This window comes from Trachinotus anak, unplaced genomic scaffold (genome assembly GCF_046630095.1).
Source record: "Trachinotus anak isolate AG129_WGS33_773 ecotype Australia unplaced genomic scaffold, CSIRO_AGI_Tana_v1 ptg000004l, whole genome shotgun sequence".
Lineage (NCBI taxonomy): Eukaryota > Metazoa > Chordata > Actinopteri > Carangiformes > Carangidae > Trachinotus > Trachinotus anak.
The window spans coordinates 10,790,364-10,814,586 of NW_027273855.1; the positions used below are offsets into that span (position 1 = coordinate 10,790,364).

Below are 24,223 nucleotides of genomic sequence, written 5' to 3' on the forward strand. Positions count from 1 at the left end.
GGATTAAACTCTAAGCTTTTATCGCTCAACGATCTCTCATCTCACAGAGGATAGCTTGGCGGAGATGAATTGTCTAGATGGGAGAGCACAGACGCCTGAAGTGAGGATTTAGAAGCAGGAAAGTGAAGGATTAGGGACTAGGATTGATGTGATTGGCAGAAGAATCACATGCTGCTGGTGACACATCATCCACCTGCCGCTGCAGATAAATGCAGCCAACAGAAAAGAAATACAACAGGGAAAAGAAAACACGTGTCCTCTGAATACCAAAGAATATGAAACACGCTGTGAGACAATCACAACTGCAAATATAATCAACTTTCAATGATGAGTGAGGATTACAGTTGCCTTGCAGAAAACCCAAAAGGAAAACTGTTTGTCCCCAAAATACAACATGACTCTCAATGATCACTCAAATAGAGTCGAACTGATACTTTGTAAAATTTTAATCCGAATCCCATAATTGTATTGGAAGCACAACGGTAAGGACAATCTGATGTAAAACTCCCCAGTGCACTCTGGGTCTTCAGACTTTCCTCTTATACAGTGCTTTATGGAAAATCTGTGTCAGTCTATATCAGGTTTTACTTTTTCAGATGCAGATAGAGGCTTTAGATTAAATTTCCTTGATTATAGTAGAGATACACTGATTAATCAATCCAAACAATTAAGAAATGTATCTAATTAATCTAGAAAATAATCAGCAGATCCATTAATTATGGAAATATTAATTTGTTGCAGCATTGAAATAAATTACACTTTAGCATCATACTCACAGGTTAAATTAATACAATTGCCGTATTCCAGAGTCAGTTTAAACCTGTTGCCGCTTAGCTGATACACTGAATCTCAACATTTAACATTCATAAATCCATGTACCATGGCAATGAGTTTGTGAAAATAAAAGTAAAACAAAAAAGGCCAAACTGAAGGTTAGGTTAGCCAGCGGAACTTTAAAAAAAGGCTGAGGAAGAGAGGTAACGTTTGCACGCTGCTGCTGCCTGGCTGCTGGCTCACATCCAGCCTGTGTTGCTGCTGTACATCACTGCCAGTTGATATGATAATCACAAAATCATTGAGAATGGTGACTGGTAGGTTGCACACCAGCTGCCCGCCTATGCCAACAAAATCGAGTCACTACGCTGCAGTGAGTGTCTGTGTGCACCGTTTAAGTTGCCAGCAACTGTGGCATTGTGGCTGCTGCTTATATCAGCGACAGCAAAATGTAACTTTGTACTGCAGCAACAACATATTCACTTCACTTCACTATTCACCTCAAGAGCTGGATAACCATACGCAATGCAGAATTTTAAATGAGCCTCAAAAACTGGACAAAAGGATGACTTGCCTCCAATCATTGCTAAAACTAAATTTATTGCAATGATTATGTGATCAACCCTTTTCTCAGCCCCTTTTATGGGTGTATCAGTGTATTTGAAATATATTGAGTCAATTCAAACTAGCCGTGTAGATTCATAATAATATTCCTACATACTATAATCTTTATGAGGGCCTGCTTAATTTAAGTCCTTACTCCAAAAAACAATAGAATAAAAATCAGTGGGTCAGAGAGTTCCAACTCAATTTTAAGATCAATATCCGTATAATAAAATACTAATAACTAAAAGTGCTTCATCCTACAATGGACATAGCTACATTTTCCAGCCACACATCTATAAATGGTGACATACACACATGCAGAGAAACAAACAAACTTCCATCTCTGCAGTATCCATTAACAACAGAATACAGCAGAGAATCACAAAACCTCAATACTGGGAGACTATTCATGTGGTTTGCCAACAAAAGCACAAGTATCTGATCTGCAAAACACAGGTTTGCAGTCAATGTGAAGGCGTATGCATCAATACAGGATGAAATCAGGAAAATCAAATCAGCTGCAGAGGAAAATCAAAGGCTCTATGAACACCTGTGAATAACTCACCATATGTCCGCTTGCGGTGGTGGCGATAAATCATAATATTATGTCGTATTATCCATCCAAATGTATCACCATCAAACGAGAATTATACTAAGCGGCATTCATTCGCTTAGCAATTAGCAAAACGTTGATCACTGAGGTCCACAAACTAAAGCACACATAGTAGAGGGGCAGGTTCTCTTACCTTCACGCAGGTGATTGTTCTTTGGTTTCCTGTGTTGAAACATAAGTCACTTTACTAAACGCCAGGCCACTGAGTGTAACTCAACCTGACCACCTGGCTCATCTCGGTATGGTCACTCAATTCTTTAGGCGACAAAACCGAGCTCGGGAAACAGGTGTTCAACAGCCGGGGCGGACGCAGGTTAGTCGATTTCCTGGTGCTAACAGGGCTAGTTAGCATCATAATTGAACTCATTTCCCCCATATCCTTCGGCCGCGTTATCCATAAAAATCTCTGCTTTCACCACCTGACATGTGTTTTACTCGTAGATCCGCTCTGTTTACTTACTGTGGGGTTTTACGCGCTCAAAATACAATTTTTTAAAAACAATTCAGACAGTTTTGTTTTGTCCGCCCTCAGAGAGATATCCTCTCCTGAGACGTTCCTCCGCCATTCTGAAACAGTGGCGTTAACTGTAGCCGAAAAGTAAAAATAAACTGCATCACAGAACAAAAAGCTTTTAATTTTAAAATTCAACAGCAACATCTTTTTCCAGAGACGGCATTCCTGTAAATTCTAGATAATCAACAGGAGACGCTGTAAACATTTTTGCAGGGACTATTTCCTCGGTAGAAAGTAGTTTCATAATAGACACAGGTCACAGTGAGGTGTTGGACCAACCCTTTCATTAATGTATGTCTATAAAGAAAAGAATGTAACACACACATTGTGCTTTTTGCTGTCTGCGCATGTCCTTTTTAATAAGAACCATCTGGATAATCCAAAACACATCCAAAGTAGCCATTATTCAGTTGCTTTGTGTTGCAGTGTCATACAATAATAGCGTTTACACATTCACCAGGCAGGACTAATTTACTCTGAAGCAACTCAGGCACAAAGATAGCAAATTACATCGCTGCACTCAGATGTAAAGAAAATGAATATGCCCAACACTCATAGTTAGTAGCGGGTATTGAAAAAATACAAACTTTTAATGGCTGCATTTGATGTACTTGAAAAATATATGCATCAGCTAATTCCACCATTGAGACTGACCTAAAAAACAGCAACAGTCATCAAAAGCTTTAACCTCCCCCCTCAAATAGCTCCAGACGCGGTGCATATGGTGCATTCATGCCTATTCATTTGCTGTTTAAAATGTATGCACACATCAGAGTGGATGGTATTCAGATGGGCAGTATGCAGGAAAAAGTGAAATATTACAGAAACCAATTTTGCATGAATTGTGACATATGTGTGAAACTCCAAAGCACACCATCTGCTGCATTGTCCTTGAATGCATGTAATGGCTTTAACACAGAATTTCCAGACATTCTGCAGTGCAAGTATTACATATAATATCTTTTCATTGTTGTCATTGCACTGTAGATAAAAAGTTTTTCTTTGATGTTTTTTTTCTTCCTGAATAACGGCTCCTCTATCTTTTATAAACACTGACTCCAGAGAAGAATGACACAGGAAGATGCCACAACAATTTTAAACACATGAAATCTAGGTATTCCGAAGGCCCCCTATGTGTGACAGGATGTGCTAACACACAAAGGGGTGGAGTATTGTAAATATTTCAGAGTGCACCAAGTGTCCCATGGTCTGCCGCTTAAACTCAAATGACTGCTTTGACAGCAGTTTTCCCCTGTGCAAAGTTTTGAATAATAAACTTGGAAGCAGGATGTTTGCTATCACAACGATTCCCAGCACAACTTGACACTTGAAGTGTTTTGCTGCCACTGAGGAAACATTTGAAGAGTTTCAGGCACCCATCATCTACTTACATACAAAAAAATAATTATTTGCCCCACTCATGGATCTTCTGCATGGGTGTCTGGATGAACACAAGTAAGCTTCGTACTTATTTTACACGTGATTCTGATGCCCTGCTGGGATTTACTTCACAGATGGCAATATCATGGGTTCTCAATCATGTGAGGAAAGTGGAGGCCTATTGGTGCAGATGGATGACCTGCATTCACCTGTGACTGACCTGTCATTAACAGGTCTAGACAGCAACTACATCAGGTCATTTTACATAATTATAATCTCTTTCCACTCCTGTGGAGATAGACCAGTGCTTTTGTTATTTTGTTATGTTTGGCGTAAAATTACTGTTTAACTTGACTCGAAATCAGAGGTTCACTGAGGTGAAAATAGGCTCCCAATCCAAAAGCCTACTGAGGTTACAATCTCAATAATATTATCTGAGTTATGCTGTAATAAGCCAAATATACCACAGAGATGCAACTGTCAAAACTCCATATCCTTACTAACTCGCTGTGTGCTTGTAAGCACAAGGAAAGTGAAGTCCTCTGAGGAATGCAACATTATTCATGCTCTTTGTAGACTCTGTGCTTGGTAAGATGTTAACACACAAACTTCATTGAGATGAAATATTAATAAAGGTACATAATACAGACTATAATATAGAAAGTAGCAAATTTGAAACATTCCCCAGGAATATCCAAACAGCTATACAAGGTCAGCCGCAAATAAGTAAGGTACTACAGCACAAATTTACATGTTACTGATAGGATGAGTGCTAATCACCACAACACACACCATAATGCACTCAGTCCCTTGCAGGACCACAATATACTATATATCCCTTCTATAGCATGAACCCCAATCCTTCCCATAGAGCTAAAAACTATGAAGACATATAACCCTAACATGCTTAAACTTATACAAGCACAGTGCAGTAACCCTGAAAATATGCAGTAATGTGAGTACTACCCCAGAGTACTGCAGGGCATATTTTTAACATTAATCAGGAGTCATAATTGTGGTCTGTCAGTGCTTGAATTATATTTGGTGTAGTGAAAGATTTTTTCCTCACTGACTGACATTGTGTGAGATAATATGACATCTGGCTGAGTGATAATGTATCTCCAGTGGCTGTATTTCTTCATTCAGGTTACATGATTTTATTTTAATAGCAGCAGATAGATTGTGAAAGATAGCGTCAGTGCACAGATCTTGTAAGTCAAAGTTAATGTAGCATTTCATTTTCACCAATCAAATTTACCTTTAGAGCAAACTCTAATAAATGATTTTAAAAAATAAGAATCGCGAAAACATCTCAAATCCATTGACTCTGCACCTGAAAATATGATGTTACCTTACTCAGATCACACGCTGACTAAACCTCTTGCAACGTGACTCCTTCTACATGATTAGCAACACTAGGAGCATGAAGCTAATCTCTTACTGCAGGAAAGCCCACTGGGTAAGAAGGTGTGAGAAATCTGTGACTGCACTGGAACCACAACATAAGTGGTAGAAGGAGAGGAATTAATCACTTCAAAGAAGACCAAAATATGTTCTACACCTGCAGTGGTCACATATTAAAATTTCAGATCACGTTCACCTCAGGGATTTACCAACGGTTTATTGAGTATTAAGAGGATACTCAAGGGTAAAGTGATTGGGAAGACTGGAATTCCTCTCCCCAGCTTGGACTGCTTAACTGAAAAAATATATTTACTTGCCTTCAATGTTCATGTTGTTTCTGAAAGTGATAATCTCACTGTGGGTTTATTGGAAACACAGCCTTAATAAAAATGACATTAAATAATTATCAAACTCTTATCAGCAACAATCAAGTCTTCATGATTACAAGACTGTCCAGATCTGATTTGCACAGATAAATGTTATCTATTTTCATAGAAATTAAAATGTAGTTGGTAAGGTCTTTCAAAGGACTTTTTGCTCTCAATTGTCACCTGTTCCTTTAATTACATGGGTATAAATAATGCAATGTAAGCAGAAATAACATGACAAAGTTGTGTATTTCACCTCAATAGAGAATTAAACTGTTAGGAAAGTGATTTACTGCAGTGTATCACAGCAGCATTAAACACAACAAAATCCACCTCACTTAAAAAAAGACAGAGAAATGCACAGCAAAGAGAAAGAAAGAAATGTCAAAATAAGCATTCATCATTTCACATGCTGATTTATTTTCACACTGACTTGGTTTGATATCTGGAATTTTTGCCAAGAAACTGTCAGAGATGAGAAAACAGGAAGCTTTTGTCCAAATTGAGTAACAACCAGGGGGTGAGTTTTGAGAGCAAGAAATCTCAGGTCTTGGTGAAGTGATACCATTGATCCACAATCCTATCAACACCCTACAGGTATGTCTCAAATAATGTTCTGCTTCTGAGCACTAAACTCTTGCTTAGTGGCCTTTTACAAAGTCACCACTATGCTGGGAACTGATCCTCAAGAGGAACAAGATGTTTTTATCACTATTTCATGGACAAAGCAATTCATAGTCTATCTGAAAGCACAATTACACGCAAGAAATAGTGCACTACCTAGAATAGACTAACCTTGAAAAGTCATAGACATAAGAAATAAACTTTCCCCAAATACTTTAACTATTTCAAAGCCAGGAAAACAAGTCTTCACACCCTCTTGACAAACGGGAGCATTGGCTGCCGAGGAATTTCTGACAACACATCACAACACTGAACACAGAGCAAATCACACCAGCAGTGGGGAGTGGGAGAATTGTAGCAGGATTATGCACCTGGCACTGCCACGTGAATGTGATTCATGAGAAAAAAAAAAATTCTGTCAAGTGTTTGTTCTGTCAGGGTACCACCAGAAGGTTGTTAATATTCAAGTCTTTGGGCATGTGCAACACTCATGTAATGGATTTTCTCTCTCTGCAATTCAGGCAGGCCTTTGCATATAGCTGAGGGACTTCTGATCCAATGATGGGTGACAGCCAAAGATAACAAAAAAAAAAAAAAAAAAATCCCCCTGTAATTACTGTTCAGATATTTCGAGCCAGCAGTACTGTGGATTAGTCTTCCAGCTGCTGTGTAACAGTATGTAAGGTTGTTGCTAAAAATAGAGAAAAACAGCCATCTCTTATTCACACAATTTTCAGCTAGCTCACTTTCTTGCCCCCATCCCCTCCCCTCGCTCTATCTCCCCTTCACTTCCCTCTCCCGACACATCCGAAATCGCAGACGTGCAGCACAAGCTTCAAAGAGCATAGATAACTTGGGGAGAGCAAGACTGACTGTAATTCACCACAGCACATGCAATGATAATGCCATTTTTCACAACCAGAGAGTGACATTTTGGTTTCATGAACCCAGCGCTCTCACCTGTGCTGCAACTGATAAGCAGGCGTTGAAGGGGAGTTATTGTAAATGAGCACCACAGCTTGATATCAAGTTGTTTTAAAGTTTAGTTTGAATGGGGGAAAGCAACAGAGAAGGAATACAATAATACCCCTTGGGCATATGTAAAATAAATGTGCAACAAAGACTGAATATTCAGTGCGAATAGCTTTTCAGTATACATCGTAGTCCAGAGGCAAATAGCTCAAAGACAGCTTGACGTGCTTCCAAACATTTAACCAGTCTTGTCTTTTTCGTTGATTTTGCACGGTGGAACTCTGCGTGCTGTGTTTTCCACACTGTGTGGATGAGAAGCTAAGTGAGTAATCATTTCAGTCATTATAATCTGGAAACCTATCCTCCAGTTCAAGCCATTCTCATTACAACTAAGCACTCCAACAAACAAACCAACAGCAACATCAAGTTTCTGCTGTGCAATATGTCAGTGAAAGAAATGTAACATTTTCATTGTGGAGGAAGGCCAGGGAATTTGTAGCGGCAAGCAGCAGTCTAAAAGCAAACCATTTTTATTGATGAATGAGAAAATAAAAACAGACAACGTACAGCTCAGCTCACTAGAAAAAACCTCAAGGTCCTCAAGTAAAAAAACAATCCAAATCCATTTCTGTACCAAAGTGGTGAGCTTGGCCAACATATACAAGTATATACAATATATACCATCACCTTAATCTGCAGGCAACTTGTGAGACATCACACTATGTTTCACATCAGGTCAGCTATGGCCAAAGGGTGCCATTTTCTGTTTTAGGTTTTATGTGGCACCTTGTAACAGACCACCTAAGGGTGATTTTGTCATGCTGTGAAATTTGATTCTGAAAAAAAAGTATTCACATTGCCGCAAAGCTCGAGGAAACATTTACCATACAAATAATAAATACAGTAAACGCACCCACATTGGCAGAGTCTGAACGGAGGCTCTGGGTATCTTGCACTTGTATTTCACAGAATCTCTTCAAATGTTGACTAAAAATTACCATAAAGTGCAAAAGCTTAATTATGAGCAAACATCATCCATTTTTTATTGCTAATTCACTCAGCAGCCTCAGACATATTTGCCAAGATGAAATCTACAAACATTAATTTATAGGGTTGGTGCAGCAGTTGGTGCAGAATTACTTGTTAGACTTAATGTGAATAAATGATTAACATAAATATGCATTCCTGTTTAATAAAGAAATAAGGTGACACATCGATCTCAACCAAACATTATCAACATCACATAGGTATTTATTGCACACGTCACCCTAACAACATTGACACACTGTTGTGTCAAACTGCATTACATTGCAAATTATTCAGTATTGATGTGTAACTCATATGGCAGAACGTATTATGTAGTATTTCCACAAAAAAATATAAAACGCATACATTTGAGACATTTGAGAAAGGCATGCTGCTGTGTCTTTTTTTCAGTGAGCACACAAAATGCATCAGATATGTTTACCAAATACATTAATTCACCTTATAATGCATGATAGAGTAATATGATTCAAATATCGAGAGAACCTGATATAAATTGCACTAGAAGCTGCTCATTTTCAACAGTTGCCTCCCTAAATGCCTTAATTTTGCATAACAGTGTTGCAGGGTTTAAATTTCTGTGTCTATTTTTTCATAATAGCCTATTCTAAATAGAGTCTTCAAACACTACATGCAATCAATTTAAAATCAATCAAACAAGCCAAGTAAAACTTTGTCATTTTGATATTTCGCAGACTTAATGTGGATGTCAACACTCACTGGCTTGCATGAGCTGACCCTGACGCCCAAACACCTGAGAGAAGGGGCTTCGGCTGCAGGTGAGCATCTCCTCCATGGCTGAGCTCCTTTGGGAGGGGAAAGGTCCTTCGTCTTCAGAAAGAGAAAGTGCACTGAGGGTCAGCGTCCAAGTGTGGAGAAGGTCGACTGTTGCACTGGAGCAATCCTCTCCTCTCCTCTCACTCTCTCAGCTGACTGCTAATTTGCCTTTGAAGCCACCTCACGACCTCTCCTACGCGTTTCCCAGGGCTGTCATTTGCTTTTTTTTTTTTTTGCTTTTTTTTTTTTTACAGCAGCTTTCCCCGCTGACTGCAGATCGGTCCTCTGTCTCGTTGCCTCAGATGCCGTCAGAGTTGCTGCTGCTCCTCAGCTGATGGGAGATCTGTGTTGGGTTGCTCACAGCCTGCTCATTAGTGCTCCAGTGTGGCGCTGCTTCAGACAGAGAGCACAGCAAACACAGCATGAACAAAGCAAGAGAGAGAGAGTGGGAGAGAGAGAGCGATGAGAAGAAGCCTGCTGCAGACAGAAGACAGACTCTCTCCCCCTGACGAAAGTGAGAATAGAGATGAGTGTGTGCATGTGCGAAAGTGTCTGTATAGCCACTTTTAACACTATACTGTAGCTGCTGCTGCTGCTGCTTGTAGTCGTGGGCTATGGTTTCTCCTTTCTCTTTTATCTCCCTCTTTTTAATCCAATCTGACTCATCTATTGTGATTTGACAGGCATACATGTTGTGAAATTGACAAGGCACACAACAGAGTAAGTATGATAACATCTGTGTATCGGGGTGCTGTTGAATATGCGCCGCAAACACATACCAGCATGTTCTGGTGCGGCCCGAGGTCTGTTCATTCACCATCATACATATTAGATGGAAGCTTGGAAATCAGAGTGAGAAAACAGTTTCTCAAAAACAAGAGTGAAACAGAACATACCAACAAACTGAAAATGAATATACACAGCCAATCATGACATTGTTGACTAGTTGCAGGGAATGATGGATTGGGATCTTTCTCTGCTCACTAAATCCAGGTCTTATACCTGTCACTGGTGCATTTCTATGTGGTATTCACCTCTACCATTACTTTTCCCATTTCTTCTTCTCTCCGTGTTCTACTGTGTTTTATGCCTACATCCAAACCCAATTTTCTTCAGGATAATAAAGTTTACATTTTATTTCTTTCTTATTCTCTCGCTCGCCTCCTCCTTACTCTCCTACATTAGGACTGTTTTCCCAAATATAGACAGAGAAGACTGATCCTGCATCTCTCAGTCTCTCACTCACACAGAAAACAGTCAGGTGTATGCAGGTTTTATGCAGCACTTTGTGCTTGTGCAGACAAAAAATAGCACATTCGTGAATCCCCCTCAAAGCAAAACAGGGATTTTGAACAGAAAACTCACAAAAATCAGTTTCAAACTAAAGGGGCCAGTGGATCATTAAAAATGGATCTGCATCCTTTATTAATGTCCTCATTACCATGTCTGTTCTGCTTCCACATGAACAGCATGCAGAGAGGGAAGAAGAGAATTGTACTTAAGTACTTTATCCCTATATCCTGTTGGTAATATTGTTTCCACCCAATGCTGCTTGGAGAGGGTTGGTTACCTTTATAGCACCAGAGTTGCTTTGAACTCAGTCTTACATAAGTTGTCGGAGGCAGCAAATTAGCTGTATTAGGGCATCTCCAAGCCTTCAATGTTCAACTAATTTATTTTGGTTTAACTGCATAACTTCTGTCGAGACTCTATGTGTCAGCCTTCCAGGGGACATCTGGCCAAAACTGTCACTGTCTAACAGAACATGCAGAAGAAAGAACAAGAAAAAGACTGAGGTTCAGTTAAGTAAAGAGTTCATTATGCACAGGGACATCAAATCCATTTTGCTTTTAAAAACATTACTGTCACATCAGCCAGAACAAGCAGTGTGACTCCTCTCATCTGTTTGCACATCCAAACTCTAGTCTTTTTGCCTCTTGACAGAACAGGTACAGGACAGGCATCCAGCTGGACCTGGGAGGGGAGAAAATACAGTTTGTCTCACACTATGTTACTGGTTATAGTTGAGTATCAGTGTTGTTTTTCAAACTTTCAATAAAGATGATGACATTAATGAGAAGATCAAAGGTTTCTCCTCAGACTTCTGGGATTGATGTTTCTGTTTTCGATCATCTCTGATCATGTGTCCTCTCTTCTCATCATTACTTCCTTTGAGAATTCAACATGGCCCTGGGCTTAGATCCTAAGATGTGTTGAGCATATAAATGCAGCCTTGCAGTTTGAAGTTATTGCTGAGCTTGTGAGCTCTGGGAGATCTTGTACCTTAGGGCTATGGTTGCTCTCTCTAGGTTCACTGGCACTTCTCCCAACTAAAAATCAACTGCCAGGCACCTGAATGTTTATCCCTTATTCCCAGAGACTGTAATTAGACTTTTTTTCTATATTCATAATTGCTGAAAGGACATCGGGGTGTGCTAAATGTCTTTATACACACCTGCAACTGATCCTAAGGGAATACAATATCTGACAGCTTCTGGTTTTCCTCAGTTCAACTACAAACATGTTGCAACATGTTCTCGAAACCGTATGTGTTCAATTTGAGCAGGATCAGTTCCTTGGAGCTTTTTACTCATGTCTGAGAGAAAATAACGCTCCAAACCACTTGTGTTGATTTGTCACAAAAGCACTAAAAGCCTCTGAGCAGTGAAAATATAAGCTTCACCAGAGGGAGAACAAACCCACAGGCCTTTACATAACAACAGAGTAGACTGAACAAGCTTGCCTCACCTGCTGCTGCTGAGTCCTGCGCATCTGCATTTTTATTACAGTGTTGGCTACAGCCACAACACAAGGGGATGGAGGGAATTATAGTGATATGTCAATGTCACAGACTGGTGTACGGCACATCTACCGTTTCTCATAATACTGAACAATCATAAAAAAAAAAAAAGATCTTTCCCTTGGACCCTTCTGTTATTTGCCTGTATCAAATAAAAGATTCTGCATAACTGCCAAAATTCCAATTAAATTCATACCCACTGCGCTGCATGTTGATGAACAATAATACTCAGACAGAGATTACTTTTTCTCTGTTAATGTTTGACTGAGAGAGCGTGCTGACACAGGCCAACACTTGGACCTGGTCTCTATAGACAGCAGTAGCTGTTGCCCTTCTGTGGGTAAGGATTAATTTTGAGATTAAAGCCAACAGCCATGTTTCATTTAAATAGGGTGAAGTGGCCTGTCAAAGCTTCTGCCATTCAAAGATGTGTTATGTTGGTAAGAATATTCGTTTGTACGCTGTACTATACGAGTGCTCCCACTCATCACAAGCTTAAAGGTACACTGTGAAGATTTTCGCTACTCATAGCGCTACAGCACAATGTTTATATCAGTGAGTCTCTGTTTCAATGGTGTCACACTCAGACTATACCCGAGTTACACATTTAACAGGTTTGTTACACTCAGTGCACATGCAGTAACACTGAATGTAAATGTAACTTTGTTCAGCATTTAACTTCCCTTTGTTGTTTTTACATTTTCTATGTACAGTAAACAAATGAGCTACAATGTGTAATGTTCAGATGAATCAGCTTTAGAGGCGTTGCACCTTCTGATTTTTGGATTGTCTGTTTCTTCCTTGATCATTAAATAAATAAAATTTATACCTTTTGCTGGAGATGACTGATGACAATGTTGACATCGAGCAGCTACTCTACATAATTTTTTCACAACTTTCCTATAAAACAGGTCACAGGCTGTCGGCGATGGATACCATTGCATGGAGACTTTTTGGCATCCAGATTTCAAATGTTCAAATACTGGTGGTGGAGAGAAAGATTTAAAAATAGCATAAAAACACATGTAAATGGGTTTTTCAAACAGAATGTGGGAGTGCAGAGAAGACGCAGTGGTATTAAAAAAAAACAAAAACAAAACTCTTCACTGAATCCCCTGCTCCGGAGGTTAAAGTAAGGAAAGTGTGCCACCAACAGGACATTTCGGTACTTTGCTGTCAGGCACAAAGGTACATGTAGTAAGCTACATGTAACAGTTTTTAGGTAACACAGTGAAACAAGAGTGCCTGATATTACGGTATCATTTCCCAAAAATCAAATCCATTTATTAATTCATACATCACCAATAATAGGTTGATTTGTTTAGTAAAGAAAGCTTTACACAAACTTCACAAATAACCTTCACATTCTCCATTTATTTTGAACACTCGCTTAAAGAAAACTTTAGTGCAAATCATACAGAGAAACTGTTCAAAGATTGATACGGTGATTTTAAATTATTAATAAATATACATGACTCAATTTACACCTTGAAATGCTACAAGCACTTTTCACAGTTAAATAACAGTCTCCCAAACCATCCTGTACATCCAACACATTACAGTCTGTCTGAACAAAAGAAATATTACCAGCAAGGGCTGAAAAGGCAAAAATGTAAAATAGATGTACCATTACTCTTTCAGATTCAGACCATTGTCAAGTTGGGTTTGCCCAAATCAAATTAATATAACTCAGTTCAACCATAATTAAATAACTACCCTGTATAGCACTGTAATTTCAAGATAGTAGCTTATAAAAACTGAAATCTTACAGATACAATGCGTTACACTCATTCTTTGAGATTAGTGACAACTTGCCACAAACATTTTCATATATTCCTACAGGGTTTTAGCAAACATGACCCCATATTTAATCTAACATTTCATTTTGTGATTTATACATGTTGGAATTCATTCTACACACTTCACACAATGAACTGCTGACAACTCACACAGATTATAAGCAGTGATGAAGTTCATGTGTGCTACATGATGACAAAGACCGAAATAGACTGCACTTCTAATGTGAATATTTCGAATTATTAATCCAGGAAAACCCACATAAGTTTGAAAAAGAGGTGCAAAATGAAGTCTAAAAGAAAACTGGACTACTGTGAATATTTCAGGATTTCAGTGGAAACGCAGTGAAGCCAAGCACTGGAGTTAGTTGTGTCAGTGCTGTCCAGGACTTAACACTTGTTACTGTAAAAGTTGCAATGATGTATCAAAGATGTACAGAAAATTATAGTACTTCTGTTTGGGACTGCAATGTAAACACATCAAAGTGCAGTGTTTCCCAAAGGTTGAAAAGTTATTTTCGGTGGCCTATGAGTTTGAAAATGTAAAATAAGATTAGTATCCGAAAGGAGCATGCATTGCATTCACAAGCTAACATTCCTTAGGGAAGCTGTTTTTTTGTTTGTTTTTATTTAATGTAACTGCACATCAATCTATTCTTAAGTTATCTCCATTTTCAGCAAATATACAAATAAATCTGTTAAACTGGGGTTGAATCTATTTAGTTGGACCACCAAAATAAATTCTTCATGTGGAAAACACTGAACTTTACTGAACTGTTTACTCTTCATTACTTTTATGCCACATTTAGCCATATCATATAAATGTGATGGCACATAAACAACATTATTCTCAAATCTCATAAACAAATACATAGCATCTGCGCCAACCAGATAATACACAATTTTGATTTGAAAAGGCTACAGCATTAAATCTACTAAATGGTACATTCACAATAATAACGAAAACACTGACTTCCTTAACAGTAATCAACAGAGCTGATAACCTAAATAGGAATTTTGACAGGTATCTTGTGGTCAAGGTTTACACTGTTCTGGAGTCTAGCATTTAGAAACAATCTTTATGTGTCTTCCATGTAATTACACTGATTACTGTTAATCAGAACAACACTAAATTCATTGTTTAAGGCCTAATTGCATCAACATAATCCATCCTAAATTTATGTAGGTGTAATGCAAGCTGACAGCATGCAGTAAGAGTTTAAACCAAAAGGCCACAGACAACAGATAAGGAAAAGTGCAAATACATGCTGAAAATGATTGCCACCTGTCATCCTCTCTAAATAACACATGTCTGCAGTCAGATTAACTAAGTGCAAATCAAAGCTGTTGAGAGGTTTATGAAACAAAGGAGAAATTTACAAGAATCCCAGCTACTACAAAAGCATTCAAATACTCAGTTAAACACATCCACTCACTGATGAATCCTCAGTCGTCTCTTTTATCCATCCTGGATTCAGTAATTGTTATTGTACAGAATGATGCAATCTATGTGGCTTACAGTGTGATTAGCAGTTACCTCCCTTTAGTATGACTGAAGATGTATGAGGAGTTCCATACAGCAGCATCCTGAAAGTGACAAAACAAAACATACTGTATATTAATAAAGATGTGGACAGGAGGTTGTTCAGTTTCAACATGGCCTCTCCATCCTCCTGAACATACACATACATTACTAAACTCACCTTGACAGTGAATTAATCTCATACATTAAGGCTATTAAGTTTTATCTGTTGTCTGGTCGTATTTATGCTTGTCATTTAAGGTTATTTTATTTATTTTGATTCTCATCTTTATTGGGATATGTACATAGGATTGATCACTAAGCCTAATATAGTTTGCAACATCTAGACGACCTTTAGACACAGCACAAGAAAATACATGTAACATAAATAGTAATACAATAAAACCACCATAAAAAAACTAATAACAAGCTCATTTATATTTCTACAAAACATTTAAATTAATCCTATTTGTAATCAAGTTTGACATCAGTATCTTGACAGAAGAAAACTTACAATGAAATCCAAAGCAGTTTCACAATGTTGCTAAGCATTTAGGTATTATGTGTAAGTTTAATATAAGCAAATTCTGAAATTATAAAAATTTTACTTATTTGGTTACTTAAGAAGTGCCATTATAAACTACCTTAGGAGGCTTGATTTTTGTAGACAGTGTTTTGTTTCGTTTTACCCCTCATCTTATTTACCTGTCTTACCTACATATACAAATGAGCAGTCACTGTGCATGTCTTCTAAGTTTGCAATGACTGTATTTATTTATTTTTTTTGTAATCACATAACTTCATTATGTTTATGATTTTGCAGATAAACCTTAATCTGCTTTCACTACCTGCTGATCCTCTGCTGGGCATGGGGTAGTCTTCAAGCCGTAGCGCTCTGCTCAGAGCTGCTGGTGACACCTCCAGATGCTTCTCCTTGGCTCTGGTTGGGAGGCAGCTCATCCTTCTTTGGTGCAGCCTGTTGTGGTTTCACTATAGTGATTTTAATGGGAATTCCTTTGACACTTTGTTGCACTCTGCTATACTGGCGCATAGAGGGATTGAAAGTGCGAACAATTGGAAGTTCATTCAGAGTTTGTGTCTCTTGTGTTGGCTGCGTGCTCTCTTTTATGATTATTTTACTTCTTTTGTTTGAGAAGACAGTCTGCACTGGTAGGATGGCAGGCCTCTTAGCAGGGCCAGAAGTCTGGAATCTGGTTTTATGTTGAGGTGAGGCTCGTTGTTTCTCTTCATGCAGGTGTCCATCATTTTCCTTTGTCACAGAGATTCCTCCTTCTTTCCTTTTCTTTGCCTCTTTAGGTTTCTTGGGGCACACTGCCATGTGTTTGGTTCTGCTGCGACGCATTGTGAACTCCCTGCTGCAGTGTGGGCAGACAAATATCTCCTGCTGCTCATCCACCGATGCAGATGACACTTTATTTGATGAAGGGACTGACTTGCTCCTCTGTGGCAAAACCCTTTGGACTAACTTTTTCTTCCTTTTGTTCAGTACTTTGAATTTCATCTTTACTGGTGATTCTTGGTTAGGTTTGGACCTGTTTGACTGGCTGGCTCTGTTCGAAGCATTTAGTCCATTGGAAGAATTAGTAGTCGACAGCACTCCATTCTGAGTTTTTGCAAAGTGGCGTAGAGGGATAGGATTCTTTTTGGGTGTGTATCGCCTTTTATCACTGGCATTTGCACAAGCTAGGATATGCTTGTGTAGCTCTGGCATGTTATCAAAGCTCTTTCCACACTTGGTGCACCGAATAGCTGTACTAAAGGTTTGTGGGATGTTGTGGGTGGTAAAGTTTGTGGCTGACGCCATTGAGCCAGCCGGTGATCTGTTATGGTAAGGAAATGGAGGAGGCTTGAAGCTGGGATAGTGTTGGTTAATGCCAAGACGAACATCAGGCCCTTTGATTTTGCCTCCATCCGAGGCCATGATTTTTATTGTTGTAAATAGCTCTTCAGCAGTTACATCTACTTCACCTTCCTCCTTTTTCACCAATTTCTTGGGTTCCTCTGGAACATCAGACACTGAAGTCTCTGTGTTGACCTTTGTCGCATTGTTGTAGTTTTGAGGTCTCAATTTTCCCTTTTCTTCTTCAGTGTATGTACATTGTTGGCCAGGATGCAATTCCTCCTGATGCTGTTTCAGATTACAAAGGTAGACAAATTCTTTTGTACATGCACTGCAGACGTAAGTCTTGCCAACACCATGGAGGCTTGATCGATGGTCAAGCAAAGCAGCGGGCTTTCCAAAGAGCAGCACGCAGAACTCACATTTGTAGGGCCATTCATCAGCATGGTCACCTACATGATGGCCTAGTTCTTTCATTGAATGGAAAAGCTTATCACACACGTTGCAGATGAAATTCTTGGTGAAAGTCTGCTGTTGTGCATCACTTGGTGTGTTATTTGAGGATTCGTCCTCTTCAGCTTTCTCAGAGGGGGGAGAGGTGTTAGGTGGTATTTCTGGTATGCAAACAGGACTGTCAGCAGCTTCCTCCTCTTTTGTGGTTGATAGTTCTGCATTAATAACAGGTTCTGCGTCAGGACTTGATTCATCCACAGAATGACAATCAGACACCACTGAGGTGGTGGCTGACAGAGTTACTGATTCTGCGATGGAGGACACAAGAATAGAGGGGTCCACAGTTTGAGGGTTGGGCACTGAAACAATCTGTTGCTGTTCTATGTGATTAACAACCATTTGTGTAGGTACTGGAGCCTCAGAAGTGTTTTCCTGTAAGGTAATTGCAGCAGGGACTACACTCCCTGGGGCTTCAAGAGCTATTGTGCACTCTATCAACACTGTGTTGCTGGTAATGTTATAAGAGTTGATGAGGGAGTCATTTAAAGTTACAGTAGGTGTGAATGGCACTTCAGATACAGGAGTGGAGTCAACTATAGGTGGATTGAGAGCAATCTGATCTGTGAGAAACATGTGGCCTGGTAGATTTAAAGTTGGATCAAGGGGCTGGGAGAGTGTGACAAGGTTTGCAGAATTTGTTGTAGCAAATGCAGTAGTCAAATCACACTCTGAAGAATTTAATGCATTTTCTGTGCAGATTACCAAGGGCTCAGGAGATATATTCGGGGCTAATACCTGGATTGGTTGGCTTGAAGTGTTAGAAATAGGTCTTGGTGATGCCAAAACTGTGATTAATGAAGGAGCAGTAGGGACCACAGTGTGTGAGGCTGTGGAAGCAAACGCTATAGTGCACGGTGAAGCTGGCTGCAAGGTAACCGGGGTAAGGGAGGCAGAAGATGGAGTCAGAGAACTGGTGGGTAGAGCAAGTCCATAAACAAGACCTTCTGCAACGGGTTCCACTGGGGTGACCATATCTGGACCTGTGACTATGGTAAAGTCTGTGACTAAAGGAGCCCCAGGGTTCCCTTGGCTTTCATTTTGTTCTCCAATATTCATTAAGGTTTTCTCCACCATACATGTATTTGATTTTCCTTCTTTCAAAACTGCCTGTGAAACTAAATTCAATGTCAGATCAGATTCACCTAAGCTCTTTTTTTGCAAACTCAAATCCAGCACAACATCAGCTAAATCTACATCTTCATTTCTTTTAACTGTACTAGAGAGATCCAGTGGTTGCTGGTTACAGGAATTGCCACCAGTAATGGGGGGCCAACTCTCTGTCAAGACAGGTTTCACTGCTGGATCCTCTACAGATGGTGATGTGTCGTCCATCTCACTGACTGTTAGGTGCACAGGTGAGATATGCTGGGTCTCAATCTGTCCTGTATTTACATCATCAAAATTGCCTGTATCTGATGCTGATGTTTCGTCATTAGACGTTGGGTTTTGCGGTGGAGAGCTTGTTGGAGATCCGGTTCTTCTTTTAAACCTTCCTGTTCCAGTGGGCAGGACAGATAGAGAAACAGGTGAACAAGGCTTCTGGCCATCTGTGATCAGGGCAAGCGTTGGTTTAAGGCCATCCTGCTTCTCCAAGAGCTGCTTCAGCTTAGGAGACAGGAACACCGTTCTTTCTTTCTGCACAACTGTGGATTCTGTGTTCTGAGGAAGTAGATTCTCGATTAAAGAAGATACAAGTGATGATGACGAAGAGGACACCACCACCTCAGACTCTAGTTCAGTTTTAATTTGTGGTAAAAGAGGTGGTGTTGCAGTTCTTCTCTTAGCCAGTGGTTGACCAGGAATCTCTTTGCCTGTAACTGAATCTGTATTTAAAACCTGGCTGATTTGGGTGGGGTCTAGAATTAGGGCATCCAGTCCAACTAAAGTCGAAGACCCTGTGTGAACCTCTGCTGCTTCACAGCTACTCACTGTACTTGTTGACACTATCTTTCCATCAATGTAAAAGCTGAGATTCTCTGAAATGTTGCTAGAGACATCTAGCATGTATTGTTCTGTGTGTTCCCCCTCCACAACAGCTGCAGGTGATGTATTGTCATGAAGCTGCGTTTCCTGTTGAGATGTTTCAGTGAAAATCCTCTGAGGACTTTCCTCCTGGGGCAGCTGGGGTCTCTCTACAGACGGATGTTGCAGGTTCTGCTCATGGATCCTGCGCTCATGTCGTCGCTTATTGGTATGTGTAGTGAATATCTTTTCACAGTACTTGCAAGCATGATGGCCATCTAATACTCCCTGTTTGTCTGGCTGAGCAACGTGGTCTTCAGCAGTCAAACTGGAAGTATTAGAGCTAGCGGGGGACAAAGTATGAAGTTGCATGACTGGACCTACTGAATCCATAGGCTTCATCTTCTCTTGCTGCAACTGACCTACATCTGTACCAAAACACATGTTGCTCTTATTGCTTTTGTATGCATGCGCCTCGTTGTTTGCCAAAACATGGATGTTCATGTGTTGTTCCAAGCCTTGTTTGCTGGTAAAATGTCTTTCACAGTGCTGGCAGGGAAAAGAGTCCCACACTTTATCAGTATCCTCATTGGGATGTATATGAAGGTCCGGGTTTAGAGACTTATTCATTTCTGGTTCCACGTTAGATTCCTCCTGATAAATATCCTCCTCCCCCTGCTCATCTTCCTCCTCTATATCCTCATTGTCTCCAAATTCAGCAAAGTATAAGTGAGGAGAGTCCTCCATCTTCTGTAGAGGTTGTATCCAGTTCTCTAAACAACGTCTGTCAGACAGGACTCTTACAGTTGTTACACCTGTTGAATAGATTAAGAAGATATTGTAATTGAGCAAGCCGGCATGATACACCTCAAGTGCCATTTGAGGACTGCGACTGCATCAAATGAACTTGAATGTCCATCATGAACACTTGTGAAGTCTAATCATCCAAACTTTACACTCGAGCGCAAATCATTGTCAAGACTTGTTGAACTGCTGTTTAAGTTTATTCCATCAATTTATTATGTAATGCTGCAATTCATTCGTTTAATGTGCTGCCTAAAATTTACTTCTACTATTGATAGCAGTAATAGTAATTACTGCATTTTTATTTATTAATTACAGACAGTATATTGCCATCACCTGAAGCTGTTTTACAACTGTACTATGATTATTGAGAATTATTGAGCATGATAGTGTATAAATCCTAATATCATACCACAGCGCTATTCATTTCATAGCCTTGGTCTAGATTTTATTTGTTTGGGCACATCATCAGCCCTCAACATTACTGTAGACTAGGCCATTCCTGATACTTTAATACCTTACATGGTACATACTGTGGGGTCCAAAAGTCTGAGAACACCTTCCCATTCTGGGAAACTGTAAATTCAACCATGAAGAGAATACATATTGGAAGCATTTAATGAAAAAAAACAAAACAAAACAGTAAGTCAACATTAAATTTAAATCATCTGAATAACTGTCATCAGTCCATCCCATCTTACCATTTTAACGATCAGTGCGGAGTAAAAGGCATGTTTTGTTTGACAGATGAACACACAGGGTTGTCTTGTCTTTCTGCTGGAAGAAGAAAGAACAGCAAAGCATGCATTAAAAAAAATAAAACTATGAAGAGATTTCCATAATATAGTGAGACATTTAAAACTGAACTACTGAATGATACAGGTTAAAAAGTGGTCAGAGTGAACCACTTTGGTATGGGAGTAGTTGAGCATAGTGTACTTCATCTCTTTGGTCATTTGGCTGTAGAATAAGCCATCAGTCCTGTCTTATTAACTTAAGATAATGTCCCTAAAGCATATGAAAATTACATTGTGAACCAGCACAAGCAGCATAAGCCGTTCAACCCACATTTTGTAGCACTGTTGATCCAATATTGAATACAGTAAGTGCTTTCTTTTTATTTACTATTTGCCTACAGTGAAAACAGTCTCATAATACAGCTAATCTATACCTTATTTACCCTGGTATGGTTGCCTTACATCACCTACTACACTGATTACACACGTCCATACTGTCAACTGCCCCACAAACACGACTTAAACAGCATCATTCTTTTGATAGCTACCCTTCAGTACCTCTCATAATTGGAAAACTTGTACATAGACATTCATCTACTGCTTGGTAGGACAAAATGGCAGGCCCATCATGTGTGCCAGGGTTGTCGTGCTTTTGAACCCTTATAGCATGAAAATCTGTTTTACTCAGTTGTTGTTTCAATTATCCGTTTATTTAACAGTTTGCTCGTGAATATGCACAAATTATTTGTTTTTTCATCGTGCATAATTATTTCATTGCTGGCGCACTTTAGTTTTCAGGCACTTGTGGACACAGAAGAAATGTAAACAAATACCTTATAGCTTATGATTATCCATGTTATGTTTTGATTATTTTAAGACAAGCATGATATGATTTCCTGTTGCACAAATACAACTGAATCTGTCACGATATCATATCGGCAGAACCGAACATTTTTCCAACACCAGTCAAGGGCCTATATACTTAATTATTTGAGCCAGTTTCTTAATATTCATCCTCTATCTCCATCCATCTGCACTGCAACAGAATTAGTTGACACCTGTTCTAGATCAAATGGATTTATAATTAATATAGCGATCTATATTATCTTAACATTATATGTCGGTTTAGTTTTAGGGTGCGTTAACACGCATCTGCTTCACCTGGTTTGATGACGCTCCCCCGTCCTTGCACCATTGCTAGCTGGTCACACAACACGTCGTCACATTACTGTTTTGCTACTGAGGCTGCTAGCTCGTCCACTAAAAGGTCAACTGGCTTCTCTAAAACAGCCATCCCACTGTCATTTAAATAAAAGAAAGTCCCTTGCAAATTAAGGGATTTTAACAGTCGAGATCCCGTGTCAAGGCTTCGCTTACCAAGTGAAAGTAATCAGCGGTTTAACGACAGGAAAGCACTAACAATATACTGCTAGCTACAATGCTAATTTGAAAACCCTGGCTACATTTAGGGTACAATCGACACGACCGTTACGAACGCCGACTGTTGTAAAAGACTGCTTGTTACAGTTTCCGTACCTATTGATGTTTGCAGCCAAACTGCCGTAGAACGGTTTGAAACAATCCCCTAAGTGCAGGCTGTGGACAGTTCTGTTTTTTTGTTTTTTTTTGTTGTTTTTTTTTTTTCTTCCTCAATGCACCAACAAGGTTCTAGCGTTCTCATTGGTCAGAAAACGTGGATGTCAAATGTTGACCAATCAGCAACAGGTTTGTTAAGCACTGGAAGGAAAAAAATCATCGTAAAAGAGGCAGCTGTCTCCCTTAGACTTAAATGAGAACAGTGGCGCATTACTGCTACCCTGGATAAATTGTTTCATTAAAATGCTGTAGGCTGAAATATTAGGTATTTGACTAAACTATTACAATCACTCATGTTGTCTCTGACTAGTTTTCGGATTAGGCTAATTAATGTTGGATGGAAAGAAACGAACTCCTAATTGAAACTACAGTCTACACACTCAAGACAGCATCTTTACCTACAGCCTACATGTTGACATGTTTGGAGTCTTTAATTTGGATTGTGTACAACTTTTTCACATTCTTTAGAATACATTTGAATTTTTAAATGAACTTATTTCATTTCAATAATTAGTAAGTGGTTTGACAAATACGTGTGAGATGTATGTTAAAGTGCTTGAACCTCGTAACAGCCGTATCTCATATTTTATTTCTGAACTTCCTTGCAGTGTATTGATTTGACCTGTAGAGGGTGCGATATAATCATGTCTCAATATGAAGAAGTCGGTTCTAATTTAAGTGCACTTAAAGTATACTGTAGCTTTGGTCATTTACATCAAAGATATATTCCTGAGTTGTTTGCATGGCATGAACATTTTAAAATGTTTCTATGTTACTATATTCATAGTTTTGATCGCCTATTATCAATTGTAGTATTAACAATCTTAGCATTGAGATGAATACTTTTTCATAAAAAATAGACAAGATGAATCCATTAATTCAAGTCTGTCAGAAAAAAGTAACTTTAGAGACAATATTGTTTTATTTTAATCTACATAGGCACACGCTTTTTATTTTATTTAATCCTCAAAAATATATGCCATGTCATTTGCAATTTTAATTCTGATGTCATAACTAGGCAATATCCCAGTCATTTTAATTACAGTTGTCTTTGTTACACAGTTGTTGAGAAAACACATGCCAAGTTGAAGATTTATGATGCGCCCCAGTGCGTGTTTGCTCTTTTCCCCAACAATTGTCAATTGAATCAAGGCACTGGCTCATATAATGGTCACACCTACACTTATAGGCTGAAGGCTACCCTGTGGTTTCACATATTATTTCCACCTCCAGAATCATGTCAACATAAAAGACTGTCTTTGAAAGAATTTGTTGGAGGTCCCCAGACATTGTGCAGCACATGGGTGGTGTTCTCATGGCACATGCATGGCATGTCTTATGTTGTACCAGTAATTTATGTGGACTGATTTTGCTATCAAACTGAATGTCAGACATCTGTAAGCCACAGTGATAAATCATAAACAAAAGGGCTCTCTTTAGTCTTCTCCATGTTTAACACTCAACCTCCCAAACTCTGCAGTTAAGTTGTGGTGGTATGACATATAGTAACTCTTGAGAGCCAAACTGTGGAAGACAGTTTTAGATTCTCACATATA

The 24,223-nt window shown here is 39.2% G+C and overlaps 2 protein-coding genes across 10 annotated transcripts in view; both read right to left on the reverse strand.

Annotated features, from left to right (window-relative positions):
* Positions 1-9,630, reverse strand: part of LOC139620366 (kazrin-like) — a 172,912-nt gene extending 163,282 nt beyond the window's left edge. The window contains exon 1 of the mRNA XM_071475790.1: positions 9,020-9,630. Within this exon, the coding sequence (XP_071331891.1) occupies positions 9,020-9,095 (76 nt within the window). The 5' untranslated portion in view covers positions 9,096-9,630. The remainder of the gene's footprint in view (positions 1-9,019) is intronic.
* A 3,505-nt stretch (positions 9,631-13,135) lies between these two features.
* On the reverse strand, positions 13,136-22,734 carry prdm2a (PR domain containing 2, with ZNF domain a). 9 transcript variants are annotated; one of them, XM_071475794.1, is made up of 5 exons: positions 22,608-22,734; positions 21,036-21,108; positions 20,868-20,910; positions 16,043-20,345; positions 13,136-15,259 (listed from the first exon to the last, which is right to left on the reverse strand). In XM_071475794.1, exons 2-4 carry the CDS (start codon positions 21,036-21,038, stop codon positions 16,075-16,077), a joined length of 4,317 nt encoding a protein of 1,438 aa, XP_071331895.1. In that variant the 5' UTR covers positions 21,039-21,108; positions 22,608-22,734; the 3' UTR covers positions 13,136-15,259; positions 16,043-16,074. The 9 variants fall into 9 exon arrangements, with proteins under 9 accessions (XP_071331895.1, XP_071331896.1, XP_071331904.1 ...); XM_071475795.1 differs by having other exon boundaries at positions 21,036-21,111; XM_071475803.1 differs by having other exon boundaries at positions 20,857-20,910; positions 21,036-21,111.
* Between the last annotated feature and the right edge of the window lie 1,489 nt (positions 22,735-24,223).